The 20374-nt window shown below is 53.3% G+C and overlaps 1 protein-coding gene and 1 long non-coding RNA gene across 2 annotated transcripts in view; one reads left to right on the top strand and one right to left on the bottom strand.

The window, feature by feature from the left end:
- Window positions 1-16889, bottom strand: part of LOC119526120 — a 63103-nt gene extending 46214 nt beyond the window's left edge. Inside the window, exons 1-2 of the long non-coding RNA XR_005215118.1 lie at window positions 16857-16889; window positions 14824-14906 (exon numbers count right to left, since the gene is read on the bottom strand). This is a non-coding gene — a long non-coding RNA (uncharacterized LOC119526120). The remainder of the gene's footprint in view (window positions 1-14823; window positions 14907-16856) is intronic.
- Window positions 1451-10069, top strand: OPTC (opticin). Its single transcript, XM_037825010.1, has 8 exons — window positions 1451-1543; window positions 2806-3043; window positions 3831-3951; window positions 5537-5695; window positions 6492-6694; window positions 8093-8188; window positions 8719-8912; window positions 9844-10069. The coding sequence occupies exons 1-7, from the start codon at window positions 1452-1454 to the stop codon at window positions 8887-8889; spliced, it is 1080 nt and encodes a 359-aa protein (XP_037680938.1). The 5' UTR covers window position 1451; the 3' UTR covers window positions 8890-8912; window positions 9844-10069.
- Window positions 16890-20374: the final 3485 nt, after the last annotated feature.

Below are 20374 nucleotides of genomic sequence, written 5' to 3'. Positions count from 1 at the left end.
ATCAACATGCCTCGCGCTTCTCCTAATGAGAGATTAGGATTAGAACGCCTCTCCCCACCCCCTTTTCCAGGCTCTCTGGGAGCTTAGCTGCCTGGAGGAGCAGCAGGAGGGTTAGACTGCTTCCCACACTGATGACATACACATATGCCGTGGACCCTGCCTGAAATCCTCGGGAACCAGAGCGTGTGACCAGCAAACATGTGAAAGCAAGAGTAGCTGTCGGGAGAGGGTGTAGGGTGTGACCCCCGTGTCAGAGGTGGCTCCTCGCCAGGGGGTGCGTGGGGGCAGGCACATGCTCAGCAGCAAGGCTGGCTGTGCGTGTGACCATGGAGCTCTAACAGCGTGTGGGTGAGGACCAGTGCAGGGCGGGGGGTCCAGCAGGAGACGAAGAGCAGGAGTTTGAGCAGAAGTGTGGGCAGGCGGCAGGCATGTATCGTGGAGAAAGGGGGGAGAGAGGCCACGAGCAGATGGCAGGGGGAATGAATGAACACTTGCATTTGCTTTCCTCACTGAAAATAAATGGGTGCGGTGGGAGGGGGGAGGTGCCCAGGCTGGCCGTGGAGGTAGAGGGTCTCTGGCTGCAAAAGCTCGGGCTGTGGAGAAGATGGAGGAGCACAATCCAGCCAAACATGCCATCTGCCTCCTGGGTGCTCTCCTGGTTCCAGGGCTATCTCACCCTCTCCCAGCAGAGCCCCTAATGATGTCCCTCCCCAGATGGGGGACCTGCCAGGGGCACAAGAACATCGTTGCTCTGGTGGCAGGTTCTGGGGCTCAGTGAGCCCCCTCCCACACCAGCTGGTGCCCACGAATGCTGAAGGCCAGGCACTGCCCCTTTGGACCAGGCAGTCATGTCTGCCCTTTGACCTGGTGTGCCAGTGCAGAAATGAATTCTGCCAATGCCATCTGCTGTGTGGGCACCAAGACACATGGTCTCCAGGCTCAGGGGGGATGAGGTGAAGAGAGGGAGGGTCAAGTGAATCAAGGAAAACCTTCTAGCTTGGGAGTCAGGAAATCTAGGCCCTGGTCCTGGCTCTGTGGCCCCTCATCTCTGTGGGCCTTGCTTTCATCATCACAATAAGCAGTTTGGACTAGTGATCTGTAGGGGGCCTCACAGATCCCCCCAGCTCGGATTCAGTATCTGAGCAGTCATGAGGGGTGCAGGCTGGCAGAATCTTGAGGAAGACATTTTAGCCTCCACCCCCTGCCTTTAGCAAGGACTTGCTCCTCAGTGTACTTGAGACACCAAGGAAAGGAGAGTCTCTCCTGAGAAATACACTTGCCAGAGTGGGGTGGAAGTCAGGAGCAAGGCACTTCTCAGCCCCTGAGGACTCCCTGCAATGCCTCCTGCTGTTTATGATCAGGATGTCTTTTGCTAGGATCCAGCCACAGCTCCTGTCCATTTTCTTTCCTCCAAGCAGATGGAGAGAACTTCCTATATCTTCTTCATGATCATGATCTGTGAACTTGAAGATGGCTTTCAAACCCTACCCCATCCTCCAGTTGTCTTCTCTTCGAATTACCCAGGCTCTGGACCTTCCCTCTGGTGACTTTTGTTCAATTCCCTGAGCTGGGGTCTCTGTGGTGGGGTGGTGGGGCTGCTGGAGTCCCTTGGTTCTACCTCTTTTTCTCTTTGATTCTATGAAGCTGAAGCCTCCTCACTGGCTGGAGGAAAGAAGCTTGAAAGGCAAGCTCCCTCCCTCCACCTCCCTACCTCACCTTTTCCAAGGGTACAGAATTTGAGGGGTGGGGCCCTCCCTTAGGGAGTGGAAACTAGCTGCTCCCTCAAAGACATGGCCTCATTGGGAGGGCAGGGGCTGGAGAGAGAGAGAGGGAGGGAGGAGGGAGAGAGGTAGCAAACCCAGTAAGAGGGAGAGGCAGAGGGGGGAGGGAGAGAGAAAGAATTTCCTCTCATCAAGCAAAGACCTCCTGAGGAAAGAGGAGGGGAAACAGCTGGGCATCACCATGGCCTGGGCTGAGTGCGGGACTCAGTGCTGCCTCCCCCGATCCTGCTTCCCATCCACTCTCCAGAGGGACTATCACGGGTAAGGTTCTTGGTCTGAGGCCCTGGGCCCATAGCTTTGTGAATGAGGGGAAGGCACCGGGGCAGATGGGGAGTGAGCAGGGAAAATGAGTGGAGCTCAGGCCTCAGGACCAAAGAAGTTGGAGGTGGCTTCTGCCTGGGCAGTAGACTTTGTCTTAGGATTTAATTTCATTTTTTTAGGATTATATTATTTGGTTTAGGGTGAGGTATGGGAAGTAAAGTGAAGTGACTCCTCTTGCTATCTATCCCTTTTGCCAGCAGAAATTAAGAAAGGGAAAGTTGCTACAAGAAATTTAAGCCTTCGTTTTCTCTCTGTGCAGTTGGCTTTGGGGGAGGGTTGTGTTTTCAGGAATACACTGGGGATGACTGTGTGCATCCCTTGTTCACGGGGATGTACAACCACCACATCCACACCACACACATGTCAGTGTGTGGGTGAGCATTTAAGGAGACTGAAGGAGGGTGGCAGTGAGAAGGGGCTAGCAAGAGACATGCTGGCCCATGCTTCCCCGCCAAGACGTAGTCCCAGTCTAGGCACCTTGCACCTGTAATGAGGTACTGAGTACTCAAGTGTGTGTAATGGCATAAGAGTCAGCAAGTGGCGGAGTGGGAACTGGGGTGAGTTTATTTATGGGCAGTTCCCACAAAGCTTGAGAGAAGAGAGAGCCCTTCTCCTCAAAAAGCTGCCCTTTCTCTTGCTCACTCCCCAGGACTGGGCATTGGCTGAATTCAGCCCCATTCTCATCCCCGCCCCCATTGCCCAGGGCCCCCATGAGGCTCCCAGCTCTCCTGGGTCTGCTGATCCTGGTGCTACAGGAGGCAGGGGCAGCTTCTTTCCCAAGGAAGGAGAGGAAGAGAAGAGAGGACCAGAGCAAAGTGGAGGGCGATTCTCACGCAGTTCTGCACCTGGTCTGCTGTGTTCTGAGCCTGGACAGCCACGGGGACATCACTGACCCGAGCAGCTCTGAAGAGCTCACAGACTATGGGGACCAGCTCCCGGAGGTGAGAGGGGCACCCCTGACAAGCTGCATTCCCTGTGGGAACCGGGACTCAAGCACCTGGCCCCTCTCTCACCACCTCTTAATACAATCATCTCAGATCTCCAGCTCTGTGTCTGGGTAAGGGAAATTCTTGTCCCTCTTTAGGAACTTGTCACTTGGATGGGACTAAGAAAGGGGACAACAAACTTTCAATTTCTTTGTTCCTTTGAACCAACCTTAGTAGGACCCCTTAGAAGCTGCACACCACCTCCCTCTGCCTCCAAATACAAATGTCAAGTACCACGTCTCAGCGGGGTGGGGGTCAGCAGTGTCTTCATATTCTCCCTCGATAAAGAAATGTCACAAACCACCCCACCACCACAACCACCATTTTCTCAGACTTTGTTCCAGTCTGAAGTTCTTTCTCAGGGCTGGCCTTCGGCAGCATGGGGTTCAGACCCTGAAGCCTCCCCTCTTTTGCTGTGGAACCTTGGTCACCGTGGAGCAAAGCAAAGAGTGCCTGTCTGGGAAATCCAGAGAACTGGGTTCAAACTCTGTCTTGGCCGCCAACTAGCTCCTTGATCCCGTCCCTCCCCTCTCTGGGCCTCGGTTTCCTCATCCATATAATGAAGACGTTAGAGCAGATGCTCCCTAAGGTTCTTCCCTGCTCACTCCTTCTGCTTTCCCTCCCTCCCTCTCCATGGTGACTCTTTGCAAGGTTGAACTTGGTCATTGAGGCTCCCTGAGGCCAAGGTTAGATCCCTCTCAGGCAAGAGCTGCCTACTGAATGCTATGTGTTATGTCTCCAGGTTAAAAAGACAAGCCTGGCTCCCCCAACCAGGATCCACCCCACCCCGAGCACTATGGCTCCAAGGACACCATCTTCAGTCCCCCTTACGCCGGGCCTGCTGGGTTCCCCAACCAGCCACGGTAAGTGCACAGTCACAGGGTCACAATATCCATGGGTGGTAGGCTAAACAGCCATGACCCAGCACCAGGCGTATCAAGTGCCCCATCGTCAGGCGTATCAAGTGCCCCATCGTCAGGCTAGGGAATGAAGGATCAGGGCTCGCTCCTACCGGCAGGGAGAGGAGTGAAATAACAGAAGAGTGGGGGGAAAATCAAAGGGAGGTTGGCTGTCCCTAGTACTTTTCCCTGATTACACAAATTGAGTAGGAAGCAAAGAAATATAAGAACTCTGCTCTGCCCTAGCAAAGTCACCCTACCTTAATTAATAGCATCACTGGGGGACCAGGTTGAGAGGTAATTAGATTGGAGACAATTAAAAGCCTGTAGAAAAGAATAAATAACTTTGTGGCTGTCACTTAGCATGGGGACAAATGAAGTTACACAGCTTCCAACTTTAAATTCCCACCTTAGCAGCTCTTTTCCCCCTCCTTCAGTGTCTCCTATGGACTGGGATGCTGGCATGGCTGGCAGTAAGGGGTTGGCACTCTGCTGGGAATCAGAAACTGAGGCAGAGGAGGGATGAGGTTAATTCTGGACTCACTCACCCTCAGCTCCACTGTTTTCCTCTTGGGATGTTTGCCTTGGGTGGATCTGGGGTGTATTGGGCATCAGCAGAGAAAGCACTTCAGTCAGGAAATTGTGATCTCTAGAGATACAGAATCTCAGGCTTGAAGAGAGTAGAAATGTCCTCAGCTGGAGGAAATTCAGGGCCTTGGGATAAGAAGGGTGCTGAGGCCCCTTGACCCCCCTATACCACCAGTAACTGCTAGTAAAGACTTGCCTCTTAATATCGGGGCTGTCTCACTGCCAATGGATTCCATCTTGAGTTGGACTAACCCTGGTCTCCCAATAATCTCTAACCCTTGTGACAGCAAATGATGGAAACTACCTGCACTCTTCAGCTATTTGAGCCAATAAAGTCTTCCCATCTTCTTAAAGCCAGCCTGGGTCGGATGGCTAACCTAGGTCTCATGACCCCTAGACCCCGAGATGAAGTAATGGAGAACAGGGGAGGCCTGTCTCCCAATGGAAAATGGGGGTGCTGATACCATAAGAACAGGCAATGGGGGTGCTGGGCAGGCATTACTTCTTGGAGCCACACAAAACAAGTCTGACTCTTCACCTGCAGGGCTGTCAGCAGAGCCAGCAATGGCTGGCCGTTCCACTTCATTCTGATTTTCTTTCATCTTCACTGCACCTTTTGGTGCCACAGAAGAGACCCATGGATGTCCTAGAAAAACCCACACAGGCTCAGAAAAGTCCACAAAGGACCAGGGACTGATGAGAGCACTGGAGGGTGTGGGCTGGGCAGTAACTGAGAGTAGATCTCCTTCTCTTAGGTCAAGGGCTGAGTGACAGGCAGGAAGCAGGCAACAGCCCTGTCTGGGGGCATTGTGCCAATTGGTCTGGGCAGCAACCCGCAGGCGTTCAAGGGGCAAAAGATGGCCATGGCTCAGACACTCCCCAGGGTGGTGGGCATTGGCCCCAGAGGCTAACGGGAGTCTAACTGGGGGTCTCCCTTTCTTCTGTCTTCCACCGGGGCCAGGCCTGCACACCTGCCTCATCTGCGTATGCCTCAGTTCCTCTGTGTACTGTGATGACGCCAACCTGGAGAACATCCCTCCTCTTCCCCAGACGACCACCTACCTCTACGCCCGCTTCAACCGCATCAGCCGCGTACGGGCCGGAGACTTCCAAGGGCTGAGTATGTGATGCTCTGGGAAAGGAGGAGAGTGGGCTGGCAGAGGGGACCACACAGGACCCTTCCCCAGGCACCCAGCCGCATGAACGGCCACCAGGCACAGAGCCCACCTCTCCCCTGGAGATTTCCATCTCTGCATCTAAGTGGAAATGCCTTTCCTTGTCTTGCTAATTCCTTTCCTTGGAGATACTGGAGACAGAAGTGACCTGTTGTCATTTATTCTCCCAAAAGATCTGAGAAGCTGGGAAGGGCATGCTCTGATCAAGCATCCATTTCCAGGATCTCTGAGCAGCTGTAGTTCTGCATACTCCTGGCCTCTGGACAAGACCAGGCCAAATCTCTCTAGAGCATGGATGCTGTTGACAAGTTTGTTTGTTTGTTTGCTTCTTTATGCTCTACGTCCCGATTCCTGGGCTCTGGTCCAGAATCTACCACTAATTATCCACTGCCTTTCTGAGCCTCAGAGTCCTTCTGTGCAAACTGACAGGCAGAGGTGGGGGTGGGAGGGACCCAGGAGTTCCTGGGCCTCATGGCTCTAGCTCTCGAACGGCTTCTTCCAAACCAATCCAAGGTGGGCTATCACCATGCAGGACTCTAGGGAAAGGCATTTCAGAATCCAAGAGCTTTTCCAAGGATCCTCCTGGTATGTAATGTTATTTCCTCTGGTTTGGACCTGGTGCGAGTGGAGAGCTGGTTAGCATTCCCTTATTTGAGGGGAACGGAGCAGGGGATAGAGGCAGTAGAGGGCTTGCAAAGATAGTTTGTTCTGGCACTCTCATTGTTCTCCCACGCCCCTCAGCAAAACTGAAGAAGATTGACCTCTCCAGCAACGACATCTCCTCCATCGATGATGATGCCCTGCACTTGCTGCCTGCCCTGCAGGAACTGATCCTTCCAGAGAACAAGCTGGCAGCTCTGCCCATGCTGCCCAGGGCCATTGAGTTCCTGGATGTCCGCCGGAATCGGCTCCAGAGCTCAGGGATACAGCCGGAGACCTTCAGGGTGAGTCGGGGCCACTGTCCACACACCCCCTTACCATCTCCCCCCTCACCCCACACACACACCTCAACCCTCATGGAATATCCCTGCTCTCACCTTGTTGCCCCATTTTTTTCATACCTCCCCATTTGTTTTTATTGATGGTTCTTTGGGTTGTAAGAAACTGATTCTAACTCAAGAGGCAGACGGCTTACAGCATACTATCTTTTCCACAAACTAAATCATATTTGGAAGTAGTGAATATACCAAATCAAATCAGAAGTATCCCTCTGAAACAGGGGTAAGGGTACAGAGGCATGCCTGGCCGCCCCCTCCCACCCCCACATTCCCATCCCCAATACCTTCTGCCTTTCCACTCTTCTCCTGTCTGCCATGGCCCTTGAGGGAATTTATAGAACACCATGTCAATACCACCAGTGTAGTGGAAAGAGCCCTGGATCAGAAGTTGGAAAGCTGCTGTGTGACCTTGGGCCTCGTGTTCTATCCCTAAGTGAGGAGGTAGGGTTCCATGATCATTAAAGCCCGTTGCTGCTGCAGGCACAGAAGCAGCCTAGCTGCCTCTGTATTAGGACACACCTCTTTGCCTTGGCACAGGCTGTTTCCAAGCCCAGGATAAGGCATGGGCTTCGGAACCAAGGGAGGCTGGATTCTCGGTGAGTCACCTCACCCCTCGGATCCTATTGTCTCATTTGCAAAACGAGGGTAATAACACCTACTCAACAAAGTTGCTGGAGGACTTAATAAGATAGCATTTACAACTGCACAGTAAGACCCCACATACATAGTAAATGCTTGAGAAATGCTGGCTATTATACCTCATTGCTCTCCAAGCGCCCCCTGAAGGCTTCTTTCTCTCTTCCCAACTCCATCTTTGATTAACCCCACCTGATTTTGATAGCGCTGTCCCACTCGCATCCTCAGTTTGCCTGTGTACCCTTGTGGTTCTCGTCCTGCCAGATCTGGACACCTCCTGAACAGCATGAAGTCTGACCCAGGATTAGCACTGACAATTTGACATTTGGGAAAATACCTTCTGATAGCAGAGATGTTGAGACTGAGCCGAAATATCCCCTTGTCCTTCCCTCCATCCTCTCCTGTCCTGTCTGGTGCTCTGTCCCCAGTCCCATCCACAGCTGACTGGCTCTTTCACTCTCCCCCAGCCGGTTGCCAGCACCTCAGTGGCAGCAGCTTCCCTTCTGCATCCGGCTGGAGTGATGAGCCCCGGGAGCTCCTCAAAGACCTGCAGCACCTGCACAGGGCCTGGTGCACGGCTGAGGCTAAGCAAACGCTGAATGAGCACATGCAGTCACCTGGCTTCTGGCCTCAGCAGGCGCCCACCCCCTCACTGCCAGGGTCCAAGCAGGGCCCACCAACCTCCTATGTGCTTTGCCTCCTCCATAGGTGCTGGAGAAGCTGCGGTTCCTCTCCTTGGCAGACAACCAGCTGGATTCCATCCCCAGGCCCCTGCCCCTGAGCCTGCGCTCACTACACCTGCAGGTAAGGGACGCACCAGGTGCGGGGGCATCAAACAAAGCACAGAGGATGGAAGTTAGAGAACAGGAAGCACTGTGTGGCAGCGAGAGATGTGAGTCTTGGGCAGGACTCAGGTCTCCTTTACTGGTCATGAATGAGTAGGTCTTGTCTAGATAGTTTTCAATGGTCCCAGTTTGTTTTTCTCCCTTTTCCTCCTTCTCAACATCTGTATCCCACCTCACCCACCTGCTTGTTCCTTCTCCTTTCCCTATTCTCTGTCTCTCCTCCCTTCCCTTCAGTCCTGCCTTCCATCCTCTCTCCATCTCTTCCCTCATCCCTCTCGATCTCCACCCACCCCCACTCCATCCATTCAACCTCCATGTGTCTCTTCTTTTCACCCCTTGCCACATGACTTTGGCATCTATGTGCCTCAGTTTCTCCAGGTGCACAGGGTAGGCAGAGCTGGTGGGCTGGCTGATGACAGCCGCTGCCTGCAATGCTGCCTGAGTGCAGACCCTCTAGGCAGAGGCTGGGCAGTGGTGTGCTCTTTCCAGAATAACGTGATAGAGACCATGCAGACAGACACCTTCTGTGATGCTGGGGAACACAAGCACCTCCGGAGGCGGCTGGAAGACATCCGCCTGGACGGCAACCCCATCAACCTCAGCCTCTTTTCCAGTGCCTACTTCTGCCTGCCTAGGCTTCCCACAGGCCGCTACACCTAGCTTTGACACCTCCACTCCTCTGGGTAAGTGTCCCAGTGGGCCCGGGCCTCCAGGCCATAGAGCCCAGTCGCCCCATCTCTAAACAGTGGTCTTAAGTGCTGATATTAACCAGCTTCATAAGCAGCTGCAGAATCACCCCTACACACAAACACACACACACGTAGACTGAGAGAGAGAGAGAAATGCCCTACAAACTCGCGTTTCTCCATTCCCTTTCCTTAATAGCTTATGGCTCCTGGCTCAGAGAATAGCAATGTGTACAGCAAAGCTTTTTTTCTCATATTCCCCACCCCTCCTACCCACTGTGAGCCCAAGGAAAGTCATGTAAGAGGAAGAGGACAAGGAGAAAGAGAAGGAAGAAGGGGGAAGTAGGAAAGGGGGAAAGGATTGCGGGGAGTAGGTGGGAAAAGAGGGAGGAAAGAGAAGAAGCAGTGGTGTGCTGGAGCCAGCTCTTATTAGGCTGGCTATTACATTTCCCAGAATTTTGCAAGCCAGTTTTTAAACACAGACATCCTTAAAAATTAAATTTTATAAACTGCAAGTAAATATGTTATATTGAAAATAATGTAATAAATATTTAAACTTCCAATTATTTTATTCCCAATTTTTTCACTATTGAAGCTATTTATATATCGCTTGTATCTGTGTGTTGGAAACAGTATATAATGGTAGCTACTACTCGTCTTTTCCCAACTCTGTGGTCAATGACATCACACTGGTAGTTCAAAATTGACCATGGAGGGAGTATGTATACCATGGAAATCGGCAAATGCTACAAATCAGGAGGGCTTTGTTTGTTGTTTGTTTGTTTGTTTGTTTGTGTTTGTTTTTTTTGAGAGCTGGTTGTGAAGCATTTACCAGCACAGCATTGAGAAGGGCTGGCTATTTAAACTGGACCCCACCAGTGAGGGTGGGGTTTCTATGGGGCCTTCCGTAATTTCTTTCTCTTCCTAGATCAGGGATTCCTGATGGATTTGAAGAGAGCCATTGATGAGAATGGAGAACCGACGTGAATCTTCCCCTGCGCCCTCCTTGTAGCTCCTCCCTAACCCCTGGCCCACTGGCTGGCCTCTGAGGGGGGCTCCCACCAGCCTGTTTCCCGGCCACCCCAGTTTCGGCTCTTCCCAGTCTCTCTTCCATGTTCAACCACCAGAGGGTGAACTTGTGCAAAGATAAATAAATGCAGCAATCCCTCACCTGCAGGCCCTCTTGGATCCAGGGCTGGGCCTGCTGTGCAGGGTGGACGGGAAAAGGGGCCACTGTTATCTAGCAGAACTGCTCCTCAAATTAAAGGGAGGGAAGATGTCACCTTTCCCTGCTTCTTATAAGGAGATATTGGACAAGGGGGATGCAAGAGATGGGTGCTTCGATCAGGAGTTGCCTGAGGCATAAAAGAGGATGACGTAAGCAATTTGTTTACTTATTCAACAAAGGTTTTACTGCGCACCTGCCCGCTATGTGCCAAGCACTGTGTTAGGTGCTGGTGATAAGATGGTGCACACCAGAGACACACTCTTCCTTAGGGAGCTTAGAGTCTAGTGAGGAAGTCAGGCATTAAACAAATAATCACACAAATAAACTGCTAGTGCTATAAAGGAAATATAGAGAACACTATGAGAGCTTATAAGAGGGGGACCGATTCTAAGGGTCAAGAAGACTTCCTTCCAGAAACCTGAAGGAGCAGGAGTTAGCCAGACAATAAGTTGCCAAGGCAACCACACAAGGTCCCCGGTGCTCCCCGAGTCTGGCAGGGTGCTGTGTTTCTTGTGACCCACCTGGAAGGGAACCCACAGCCCACCTCTGTCCAGGCCCTCTCCAGGTTCTCTGGATTCTCGGGACAGTCCTGCAAAGCAGGCAAGTCACGGATTATTATTTTCATTCTTCATATGAAGAAATTGAGAACTAGAAAGGGGAAATGACTTCCCCCACCTTGTATGGCTGGCTGAGGCGTTGGGTCCAAAACTTGATGCACACAGACTGTGCACTGGGAGGGTGGTGTCTTTTAGGTGGTGAGACGTGCCCTTGGCCATTGCTGAAGGGTCTACCCCTCTTTCCTGGGGATCTCAAGAGTCAGGCAAACCTGGCCCCAGGGGAGACAAGGAAGGCTGTAAGCTGGTAGCTCCTTGCCTTCAGCAACAGAGCTCTCAGTGTAGAGTTCTTGCCCATTTTTTCCTTTCTCCCTAGGAATTTGTGACAGCAACAGCTACCCCTATTTCTCTCTCTGTCTCTGTCTCATCTACCAGTCCTCTCCCCTTCCAAACCATATCCTGCTTTATCAGATTAGGGCAAGACCTAGGCAGACAACAGCTGAAAGCCTTAGGATCCCCAACTGCAAGAAATCCTGGATTAAAGGAATCCAAGGAAAAAAAACACAAAGGGGGGTTTCCAGAACTGGAGAGCCTTGGTGCTAGAAGCCACACCACACCCAGATGCCCTGTGGAGAATCTGTGCTGAGTGCAGAAAGTCATCTGGCCTCTGCTCAATTGTGGGAAAGGGGGCTAACAATTCCCAGACACGTGGAATTTGTCAGGCACTATAGCAGACGCCCTGATGTGCATCATCACACCTTACCTTGTTTAATCCCAACAACAAACCTAGATGGAAGGGTTGGTCATCTCTACACTGCAGATGAGGAAACTGACACTCATGAAAGGGAAGTTGCCCAAATTCACGCAGCTACTGAGTGACAGAGCCAGGATTTAAACCCAGGTGCAGCCGCCCACAGAGTCTGAAGTCTTGCTCTTACCCCATATTCGAGTGTGGGCACTACTTTCAAGGCCAGTCAAATGAGGCAGGCTCTAGGCTGGCCTCTCGGAGGTCATCTCTGCTGCTCTGGGTAAGACCTCCCCAAGGGCCGGCTGCCTCTGCAGCTGTCTCCTGACTAATCCCCATTTTTGGCCAGGAAAGCCCAAGGAATAGAATTCCCTTGTTGACCATCCCCCAGAAGAAATTCTGAACAGTGCATCTGTCCCTTAGTCCCTCTGTGATCCAGGTGGGAAGGAAGGAGGGGGCGAGAACCCCAACTCAGTTCTCACAGCTGTTACACCTTGATGAGACGGAGCCAGGCCTCGTCCTTCCCAGGGATGGAAAGGGGTGCACGCGGAGCAGCAAGCACCTCTTTACCTGGAGTGAAAAGCAAAGTGGGATCCTCCTGTTCTGAGGAAAGGTAAGGACAGCAAGGGCAGATGTGAAGCAGCCCTGAGGAGAAAAAAGGATGGAGAGCAGAGAGGAGGGGGCTGCAGGGGTCCAATCAGGCTGGCAGGCAAGGCCGAATGCCTCTACTGACACCAGCTTGCAGCCTTGGATTTGATTAAAATTCACCTATTCCAAGAAGCCACTTACTCCTAACCCTATACATCCTGGTCCTTTGTGGCCAGTCGGCAGCTGTGTTTGAGCTGGGTGAGATTTCCCTTACCCGGTCTTGCTCTCCGGAGGCTCCCTGGTGGCTCTCTGGCCAGCCCTGTCGGAAGGGGAGCATCTCCCTCCTCCGTGGCACACCCACAGGCTTCAGGAGGGGTCTTGCTCCAGGAAGATCCCCTAACCTGTTCTGCAGCAGAGGGGACGGGGCACGAGTTCCCTCTTCCCAGGGACAGGGAAGGGGTGAGTTTGCAATGGTTGCCCCCTCCCTGCCCCCAGCTCCGTGCTTCTCGCTGTCCCTGAAGGTCTCCCAGCAAGGCCCAGCCCAGAGGAGGCTGGCGAGGTGGGCGAGGTTGCTTCTTGGGTTCTGCAGGGCTGGAAATAAATCCACTTGAGGAGCCAAGGAGTGTTTCCTCACCCTGACCTTGCCTGGGCTCCCTTCCTGTTTCCCTTTCCCTTTAGCTTCCTGCCTGGGAATAGTAATCTCTTAGGTTTATGCTGTGAATTTGCACTTTACCAAGCTCTTTTGCAGGTGGGATCTGCTCTGACTGTCCCAACAACTCTGTGAGGAAGGTACTATATCCCCACTTGACAGATAGAAAACGAGGCGAGTCTCGGGGAGGCTAAGTGATTTGCCCGAGGGAAAGATGGCATATATAAAAACAAGATGGGGCAGTGGGTTAGTGCCCAGAGGTGCAAGGACCAGCAAAGACAGCCCCCAGCCATGCCAGAGGGCAACACCCACAGAGCCCGGGCTCCAGGCCTGCATTCTCAGGATGCCCATGAGGTAAGGAGGTGATGGTGATGGCTGTGGCTCTCAGCTCGGGAAAACCTCAGGACTCAAGGACACGCTGCCCCACCCCGGCAGGCGCATGGGCAGCTCAGCACCCACCTATGTCTGTGTCCTTCTTGCTTCTGAGCAGAAGGAGGGAGGGAGGCAGACAGACATGAGTGGACCCGGCTCTGCCCCGCCCCCCCTCGCTGTCTGGATCTCTGGGCTCTCTCCTTCCTCCTCGCCGGCCCCTCCCCTCTCCTCCCAAGACACCAGCTCCATCTTGCCTCTCCTTCTTCTCAAGGTCGCCTCTCTCAGGCTGGGCGTGCTCCGCATCCTGCCCAGCCGCCACCTCACACACGTCCCTGCAGGTCTCCAGCCAGCTTGGTTTCCATCTGGACCAAGGATGCCAGCTTCTCTCCCCAACCCTTCTCCCTCCAGGGAGCCAAAGAAGCCAAGGGCACCACCTCCTTCCTGCCTCATCTCGATAAAATCCCCCAAAGGCAGGCCTCCTTGTTTTCAGAACAGCCTGTCCAGCCCTCTTCCCAGGCGTGGCAAGCCTGTGGCCCTGGACACACGTGTACACACTCTCCTGCACGCACTTCACCAGCCCTCCCCTTTCCTCCCCTCTGCCCCTTTCCCCTTCCGTGCTCCAGGCACCAGAGCAAACAGCTTTTAGCCTTTTCTGGCACCACTGGTCCCAGCCCTGACTTCTGGAATCCTTTGCCCTCCGTATTTTGATACACAGCTCCCACGCAGGAGGAAGTAGAAGGGCTTTATGCCAGGGCCACCTGCAAAGGAAGTGCCGGGCACGGGACCAAGCACTGGACTGAGGCAAGAGCCCTGAGTTCAACTCCCTCCTAGGGCTGCCTTGCTAGGGAGTCACTTCAGCACCTTCACTCTGCCCACAGCCTTCCCCCGGGAGCTCCTCAGTCCAATTGTGGGGCCAGAAGCAAATCTAAGCTCTAGGGGCGTTGGTGCCTGCCCAAATCCCCGCTGCATTTCTAGTCTAACAGCAAAGCCCAGCCCTCTTCTACTGGTTCCCTGTAACACACACCGACACTGACAAAGAGAGAGGTATTGAATGGCAAAGGAGAGAAAAGGGAAGTAAACACAGAAAATACAGACAGCCCAGAATGAGTTCTGGTCTCCTAAGCAGAGGTTTCTGATTCCAATCAACTGCAGCCTGACCCTAATGCTGGCTGAGCTGGGAGCCACTCTGATCCCTTCTCTGGTCCATGCAAAAGAGGGAAAACCCAAGCCCTCTAGTTCCCTTAGACCCGGCACTGAGGCCTGCCAGCTTCAGAGCGAGGGACACCCATCCTAACCCACCCTGACGCGGGAGGTAACAACTCTTGAATTGCACGCGGCCCATAATAGATGCCTCCCAGGATTCCCACCATGCAGTCTCAGGAGAGGTGCATCCTCCACCCGGGACAGGCTCACAGCACCCAGCAGCTGCAACGGCGACAGCTACATGGGAGCCGTGTCCTGGAAGACAGACAAGGTGACAGGTATAACCTCTGGGACAAACAGTGGGAGGTGAGCCTCTGGCCCTCAAGGGAAAAGCCAGGGGAACCAGGGGCAGTGGGATGCGCCGAGAAGACGTGGGGCCACTGGCAGTACATGAGGTCCCTGGCTCTGGGTTGTCCTGAAAAATATGAGCCCAGAAAGATGCCAACAGCCCCCATGCTAGGAACGTTCTGCAAAGTAGGATGGCATTAAGCAGATGTTTCAAGCTAGAGCATCCTGCAGAGGAGGAGGAAAAATGTAGTCTTCTAAATCAGCTTTACACTTGAAATTACCTTGCGAAGGTAGACGCCGCCCCTTTGAAGAAGTCAGTCTGAAAATAGGATCATTTTTAAGGTCTGCAGATCAGGCATCATCCCTGCAGAGATTATGGGGAAATAGAGAAAGATAGGAAGCTGGCAGAAACTTAGTATTTCAGGAAATTTCTTGTCCTCCACCCAGGCCAGCCTTTACGTAATGCGAATGGTGGTCTCCCCTAGTTTGAAGCAAAGCCCAGAAGTCCAGCTACCCAGTTTCCATTCGTAGAACACTGTGCCAGGCCTTGTTCTAGCCCTTTGGATGCCTTCTCACAACTCAAAGAGATGGGCACTACCCAGATTTTATAGAGGAATTCAGAGAGGTTAAGTTCCCTGCCCAATGTCACACAGCAAGTAAGAGGCAGAATGGATGTTCAAACTTGGCCTGACTGATGGGCGATTGACACATCTTCTGTGCCGTGCATCGCCTCGCACTTCTCAGAGGAGTCTTGCACCTGGAACACCCTCAATGAACACTGCCAGGCCAGCTCCGCAGCGTCGGGGGCGGCGGACCTGTTCCAGAAATCTGGCCATTAGTGGCTCCTTTTCTGCCCTCTGCTAACTTCCCCAAATGGTGGCAACCGCACACCTAGATTTCCCCTCCAAGCTTCTCCAGCCTCTATCTCCTTTCCCACACCCACCCCCCACCTTCCTATCTATTGTCTCTGAGCCCAACTTCTTGGCTCCTGAGCTCGTACGCATCAATTTCTTTCCGCTTCTCTAACCCTGAATACAATAGGCTCCTTCCTACTTGTTGGTAAACAGAATTACCAGCTGGAGTGGGGTGGGTTCCAGGCCAGGTTTGAGGTCCCTTTGGATTCTCTCTCTAGCTACAGTCTTTTCCTAATGGGGACGTGACCTCCTGGAGAGGTGAGAAGGGTGACCTGGCCCATCCCTGCCTCCCTCTTGCCTGCCCCCCTGCATTCTAGAGCACTGAAGCTTGCAAAGGAGTACCAAACTTGCACCCTCTTCCCTTCCATGGAGTTCTGGAACTGTGTATTCATCTGTCAGGAACACTGGAACAGGAGTGAGAAAGTGTTTGTGTTGGGCCATCACCAAGAGAGTTCCTACCTCCTCACCCCCAGGTGAAGTTGGGTGGGAGAGTAGGGGGCGGGGTGGGGTCTGAGGATCCTCTGTGATGGCTGTGAAGAAGCATTCATGCCCAAGCCCGAGGTCTCCACCCCAGAGAAGGAAGAGCACACAGCCCACATCCTGCACCCTCAGGCAGAGCAGGAGACTCAGCTCCAACATCCCGAGGCTTGTCAGGGATCTCCTGATTCTTGTCCGGGGGGAACCCCAACTTTGCATGAGATTCTGAGTCTGTTTTCTGAGCAGGACAGAGAAAGAGCTCCTGAGTCTGCAGGGCCTGACTATAAAGACACACAGAGCCGGGCCCTGGTCTCAGCCTTAACCATCTCTACAGGCCTTCATTGATTCTTTGGACTGGTTATTTAAGTGCCAGGCCCTTGGGACTCCACAATAAATAACTCCAGGCAAGGCCCCTGTTCTCAGCAGGAGATAAGGCAGGAATAGAGTAGAGACCTGAACAATAACGAATAAACAATGTTATTCAGATGGGAGCACATGCTGAAAGACAACAGAATGGGGTAGAGAGGTGGGTGGTGGCAGAGAAGGGTGGTGGAAACTGGTGAAGTTAGGCAGTCCAAGAAGGAGCTGAGGTGTCCACACGAGAAGGTGTGGCCATGTGAAACGTGAGGGGGGCGCTTTCCAGGCAGGGCGAACAGAAGGAGCGAAGGTCCCGAGCAGGAACCAGTGTGGCAAGAGTTAGAGGAGAGAGGAGGCCCCTGTGAGCAAGCAGAGAGGAGGCAGCAGGCCCTGAAGATGACGACCTGGTAGTTTTTGTTCAAGGCGCAGCAGATCCTTCTCCAGGGAACTCAAACACCCTCACCCCTTCTCTCCCTGTTGGTGATGCAGAGAAAGCAGGGAAGGAGAGAAAGGAAGCGTGACTCACAAACGGGAGGGTGACAGTGACCAGAGCAAGTATTCCTAACCTTTTAAGGAGGAAGGCTCTGCTGCTTGGCGACCAGGCCCGGGTAGGTTAATGGGGAAAAGAGGAACTGACGTGAAGGAGGGAGGCAGGAGCTGAGGGAGGAGGGGGAGGGTTGAGAGCAGGAAACCCTCCTGGGCTGGAGCTCCAAGAGGGGGAAGAATGCAAGCAGCTTCCAGGAGGTGTGGGACTCAGAGGACAGGGGGGCAAAGAGTGTCTGAAGGAAGTTTGGTTGGGTTTAAGGCAGAGTCATTACCATCTCCAGAACACTTTCAGTTAAGAACCTCACTATGTCTCAAAGCTTTCTCAGTCAGATTTCTGTTCCTTTTGGTTTTGTCTCTCACTTGAGAAGTGCCTCACGGTATAAGCAGGAAGGCCTTGCTTTATTTGGATTACAGGAGAAGTGAAGGGAGGCCTGGGGGGCTGTTCCGAGCCATTTGGGTGCTCTGTTATCAGGAACTCCAGTATTCCAAATCCCAAACCGTGCAGAGGGCACTGAGCTGGACGCCTGGAGAACTGGGCTCCAGCAACTCCTCGGCCGTGAACCTGCTGTGGGCCTCAGGCAAGTACCTTCCCTCTCTGTTTTCTTCCCCTGGCCATGAAAGGACCGGATGAAATGATCTCTAAGGTCCCCCCAGTGTGAGCAGTCTGGGAGCCATGATACCACAAGCTCTTTTATGTTCTTCACAGGGGCATGACTCTCAAGAAGGCATTCAGAGCCATGAGAAGATGGGCTTAGAGACCAGCTACTGATCCTCAGAGCAAAGTCGCCCAGAAGGGCCTCCCTGGAAGGGCTCCACCTGATCACTGTGGCAGGCCACTCTGCTCCCCTCAGGCTGCTCTGGCTCCCCCACTTTCACACACGGCTCAGGCCCAGCCACCTCAAAGAACCTCCCCCCCTTCTCCAGGGACCAGGGTCTCCCAGGGCCTCCCTAAGCAGAGAAAGGGACCAAGGGGCCACGTACACTCCTCCCCAAGGAAGGACTCTGTGACTTCAGTGGATGCAGTAGTCCCCCTGGGAAGCAGAAGAGACCCCTCCCCTTCTGGAGAGGACCTGGGGTGACCCACGACCCTGGGAGAGCAGATTTCAGTCCCTCGGCCCCTTCTCACCCTGCTGCTTCAGCCTCAAAACTCTGCCCTGCCCTTTCCTTCCCTCTTTCCTTCTCGCTAGCTTGATGGAGCCTGTGGATAGCTCTTTTAACACAGTGCCTGCTTTCTCATGCACAATAAATGCTTCCCCACAGAACCTGCTGAGCTTTTCCACCACATTAGTAATCAGCACACATAACAAGAGCTTTCTCTTCCTCTCCTCCCACGCACTCTCTCTCTCTTTCTCTCTCTCTCTCCTCTTTCTTTACCTATTCCTTCTGCCTCTTCCCCACCTATCAGAGTCACCACCACCTCCTGAGAAGCTGGGAGGGCTTATCATCAAATCAGGCTTTGTCATAAGAAAGATGGGTTTATTTTCCTCAGTTTGAGAAGGTGCTGACAGGAGCAGCCCGAGAAAGGGTGTTTTGTATATTCAAAGTCCCCCCTCCCCCTTCCCTGTGCCTGTGCCTGTATCTGGCACTATTCTCTAATTTCCCTCCAACGCCGATCCTGGGACCTGCCTCTCGGGCCCTCCGGTCGTCTGTCTTCCTATCCCTTACCTGCGAACCCTTGCCCACAGGACCCATCCACCCCAATCATTCATTCATTCATTTCATTTTGCTCATTCAGTAATTTATAATCATTCCTCTTATGTGCCAGGGATTCCAGGTGCTGGGAGATGAGACACATGGGGGTGGTGTGTGCACAGCGGCACGAATAAACTATCAAAATACAAAATACAAAGCCGTCACTGCGGAGACGGAGGGACGCAGGCACGCAGCATTACGGCAGCCCGGGTGGAGCGGCGGACTCGCGGTGGGGGAAGGGGTCAAGGGGGTCGTGCTGGAACGGTGAACCTCCGGCTGAGTGGGATAAAACGGGTGGGAGACGGGCCTCCAGCGCACGGCCCAGCAGAACCAAGGCCTTTCGGAGCCAGCAGGCCGGGCATGGCAGGGCTTGAAGGGTGAGCAAGGGGAGAGGGGAGACACTGGGAGAGGTGGGTCAGAGGGGACAGAAGTGTAGGCCACGTTAAAGGAGCCCCAGCGGGGATCACGAGGTCAGATTGGCATTTTAGAAGTCCACGTGGTGACCCCATGGAAGATAGATTTGAAGGGGACGAGCCTGGGGTGGGGGACTGGTCAGGCGGTCAAGACTATATGAATTAAAAGAAAGATGTGAGTTCTGAGTGAGAACAGCGGTAGTGGAGATAGACAGGAGACGTGGCAGGTGTCTGAGGAGCCATCCAAGGTGGGAATACGAAGCAGTTTGATGGATGTGGGACTCTCCAGCAGAGGGAAGAGCTGAATCCAGGAGAGGATGTGAGATGGGTTGCTGAGCACAGCCCCACGGGTACTGGGGCAAGAGGTAGAGATGGGGTAGGAGTGGGACAGAGAACACTGCTTGGGAAGAGGACAGGCCTGGGGAATGTCACCACAAATGTGACAGGAAACCAGAGAAGCCGGTGAATCAAAAGGAGCGACCAGTGGCCCAGAAGGAAGGAAGGTGGGGAGTAAATAAGAAAGGAGTTGGGACAACCCTCGTTCACAGTGGAGACGTTCTAGGCACACGTGCTGCAAGCTGCCCATTCAGTCAGGGAATGGCATTGCTCCTGGTGACCGCTCTGTGAGCATCCGGGGCCCACTGTGCCTTCAGAGCTTGAGGACACCCTCTCCCCCTCATCTCCTGGATCTAACTGGAGAAAAACTGCTCCACTCATCCTCCACCACACCCTCACCGCCCACACTGAGCACCTGGGTTCTGATTCAAGAGGCACCGCCCTTGTATTCAGAGAGCTCCCAGGCTACTGGGGGAGGGAAGGTCACAAAATACTGCCCCCCATGAAAAAAAAGCAACCAACAAGTGAATTCAATGAGGAATGAAACTAATATCAAATAAATGCACACTAAAGGGGTGCCAGAGAGAAGAAGCAGACTCAGGAGGGAAGACAGGTACACCCTCTCCAGCTCTGGAGCACCAGAACTGAATGGGATGTGATGTCTTATAATTCATAGCAAATAAATCCTGGAGGGCCCAGCCCTCTGACCCTTTTGGAAACCACTCTCTTCACTGACAGCTGAGCCCTTCTCCTTGGAGGCCTAGGGTAGGAAAGGTTCTTCCTAGATGCAATCTGGTGCTCTGCAGCACGGATGATGGATGGGGTGGCAAGAGTTGCTCAGAGTAGCTGAGGCCAATAGGGCTGAGCAGGGAGAGAAATATGATGGCAAAGCAACTCCAGAACAGAAGAGACTCAAGGACTGAATGGGGCTGGGGTGGGGTGACTGGATCCCTGTCCCAGCCATTTTCATTTACCTATCTGGCTCTCCAACAAAGTCCTAAATGACAACTAGGTCCTAATGACCCAGAGAGGTTGGGGACAGCTGAAAGGGGAAGGTGAAAGATCAGGGGTCCAAAGGATCATCTCTTCCCATCTCT

The sequence above is a fragment of the Choloepus didactylus genome, chromosome 2 (assembly GCF_015220235.1).
Source record: "Choloepus didactylus isolate mChoDid1 chromosome 2, mChoDid1.pri, whole genome shotgun sequence".
Classification (NCBI taxonomy): Eukaryota; Metazoa; Chordata; class Mammalia; order Pilosa; family Megalonychidae; genus Choloepus; species Choloepus didactylus.
This window is presented reverse-complemented; position numbering and strand designations above follow the sequence as displayed.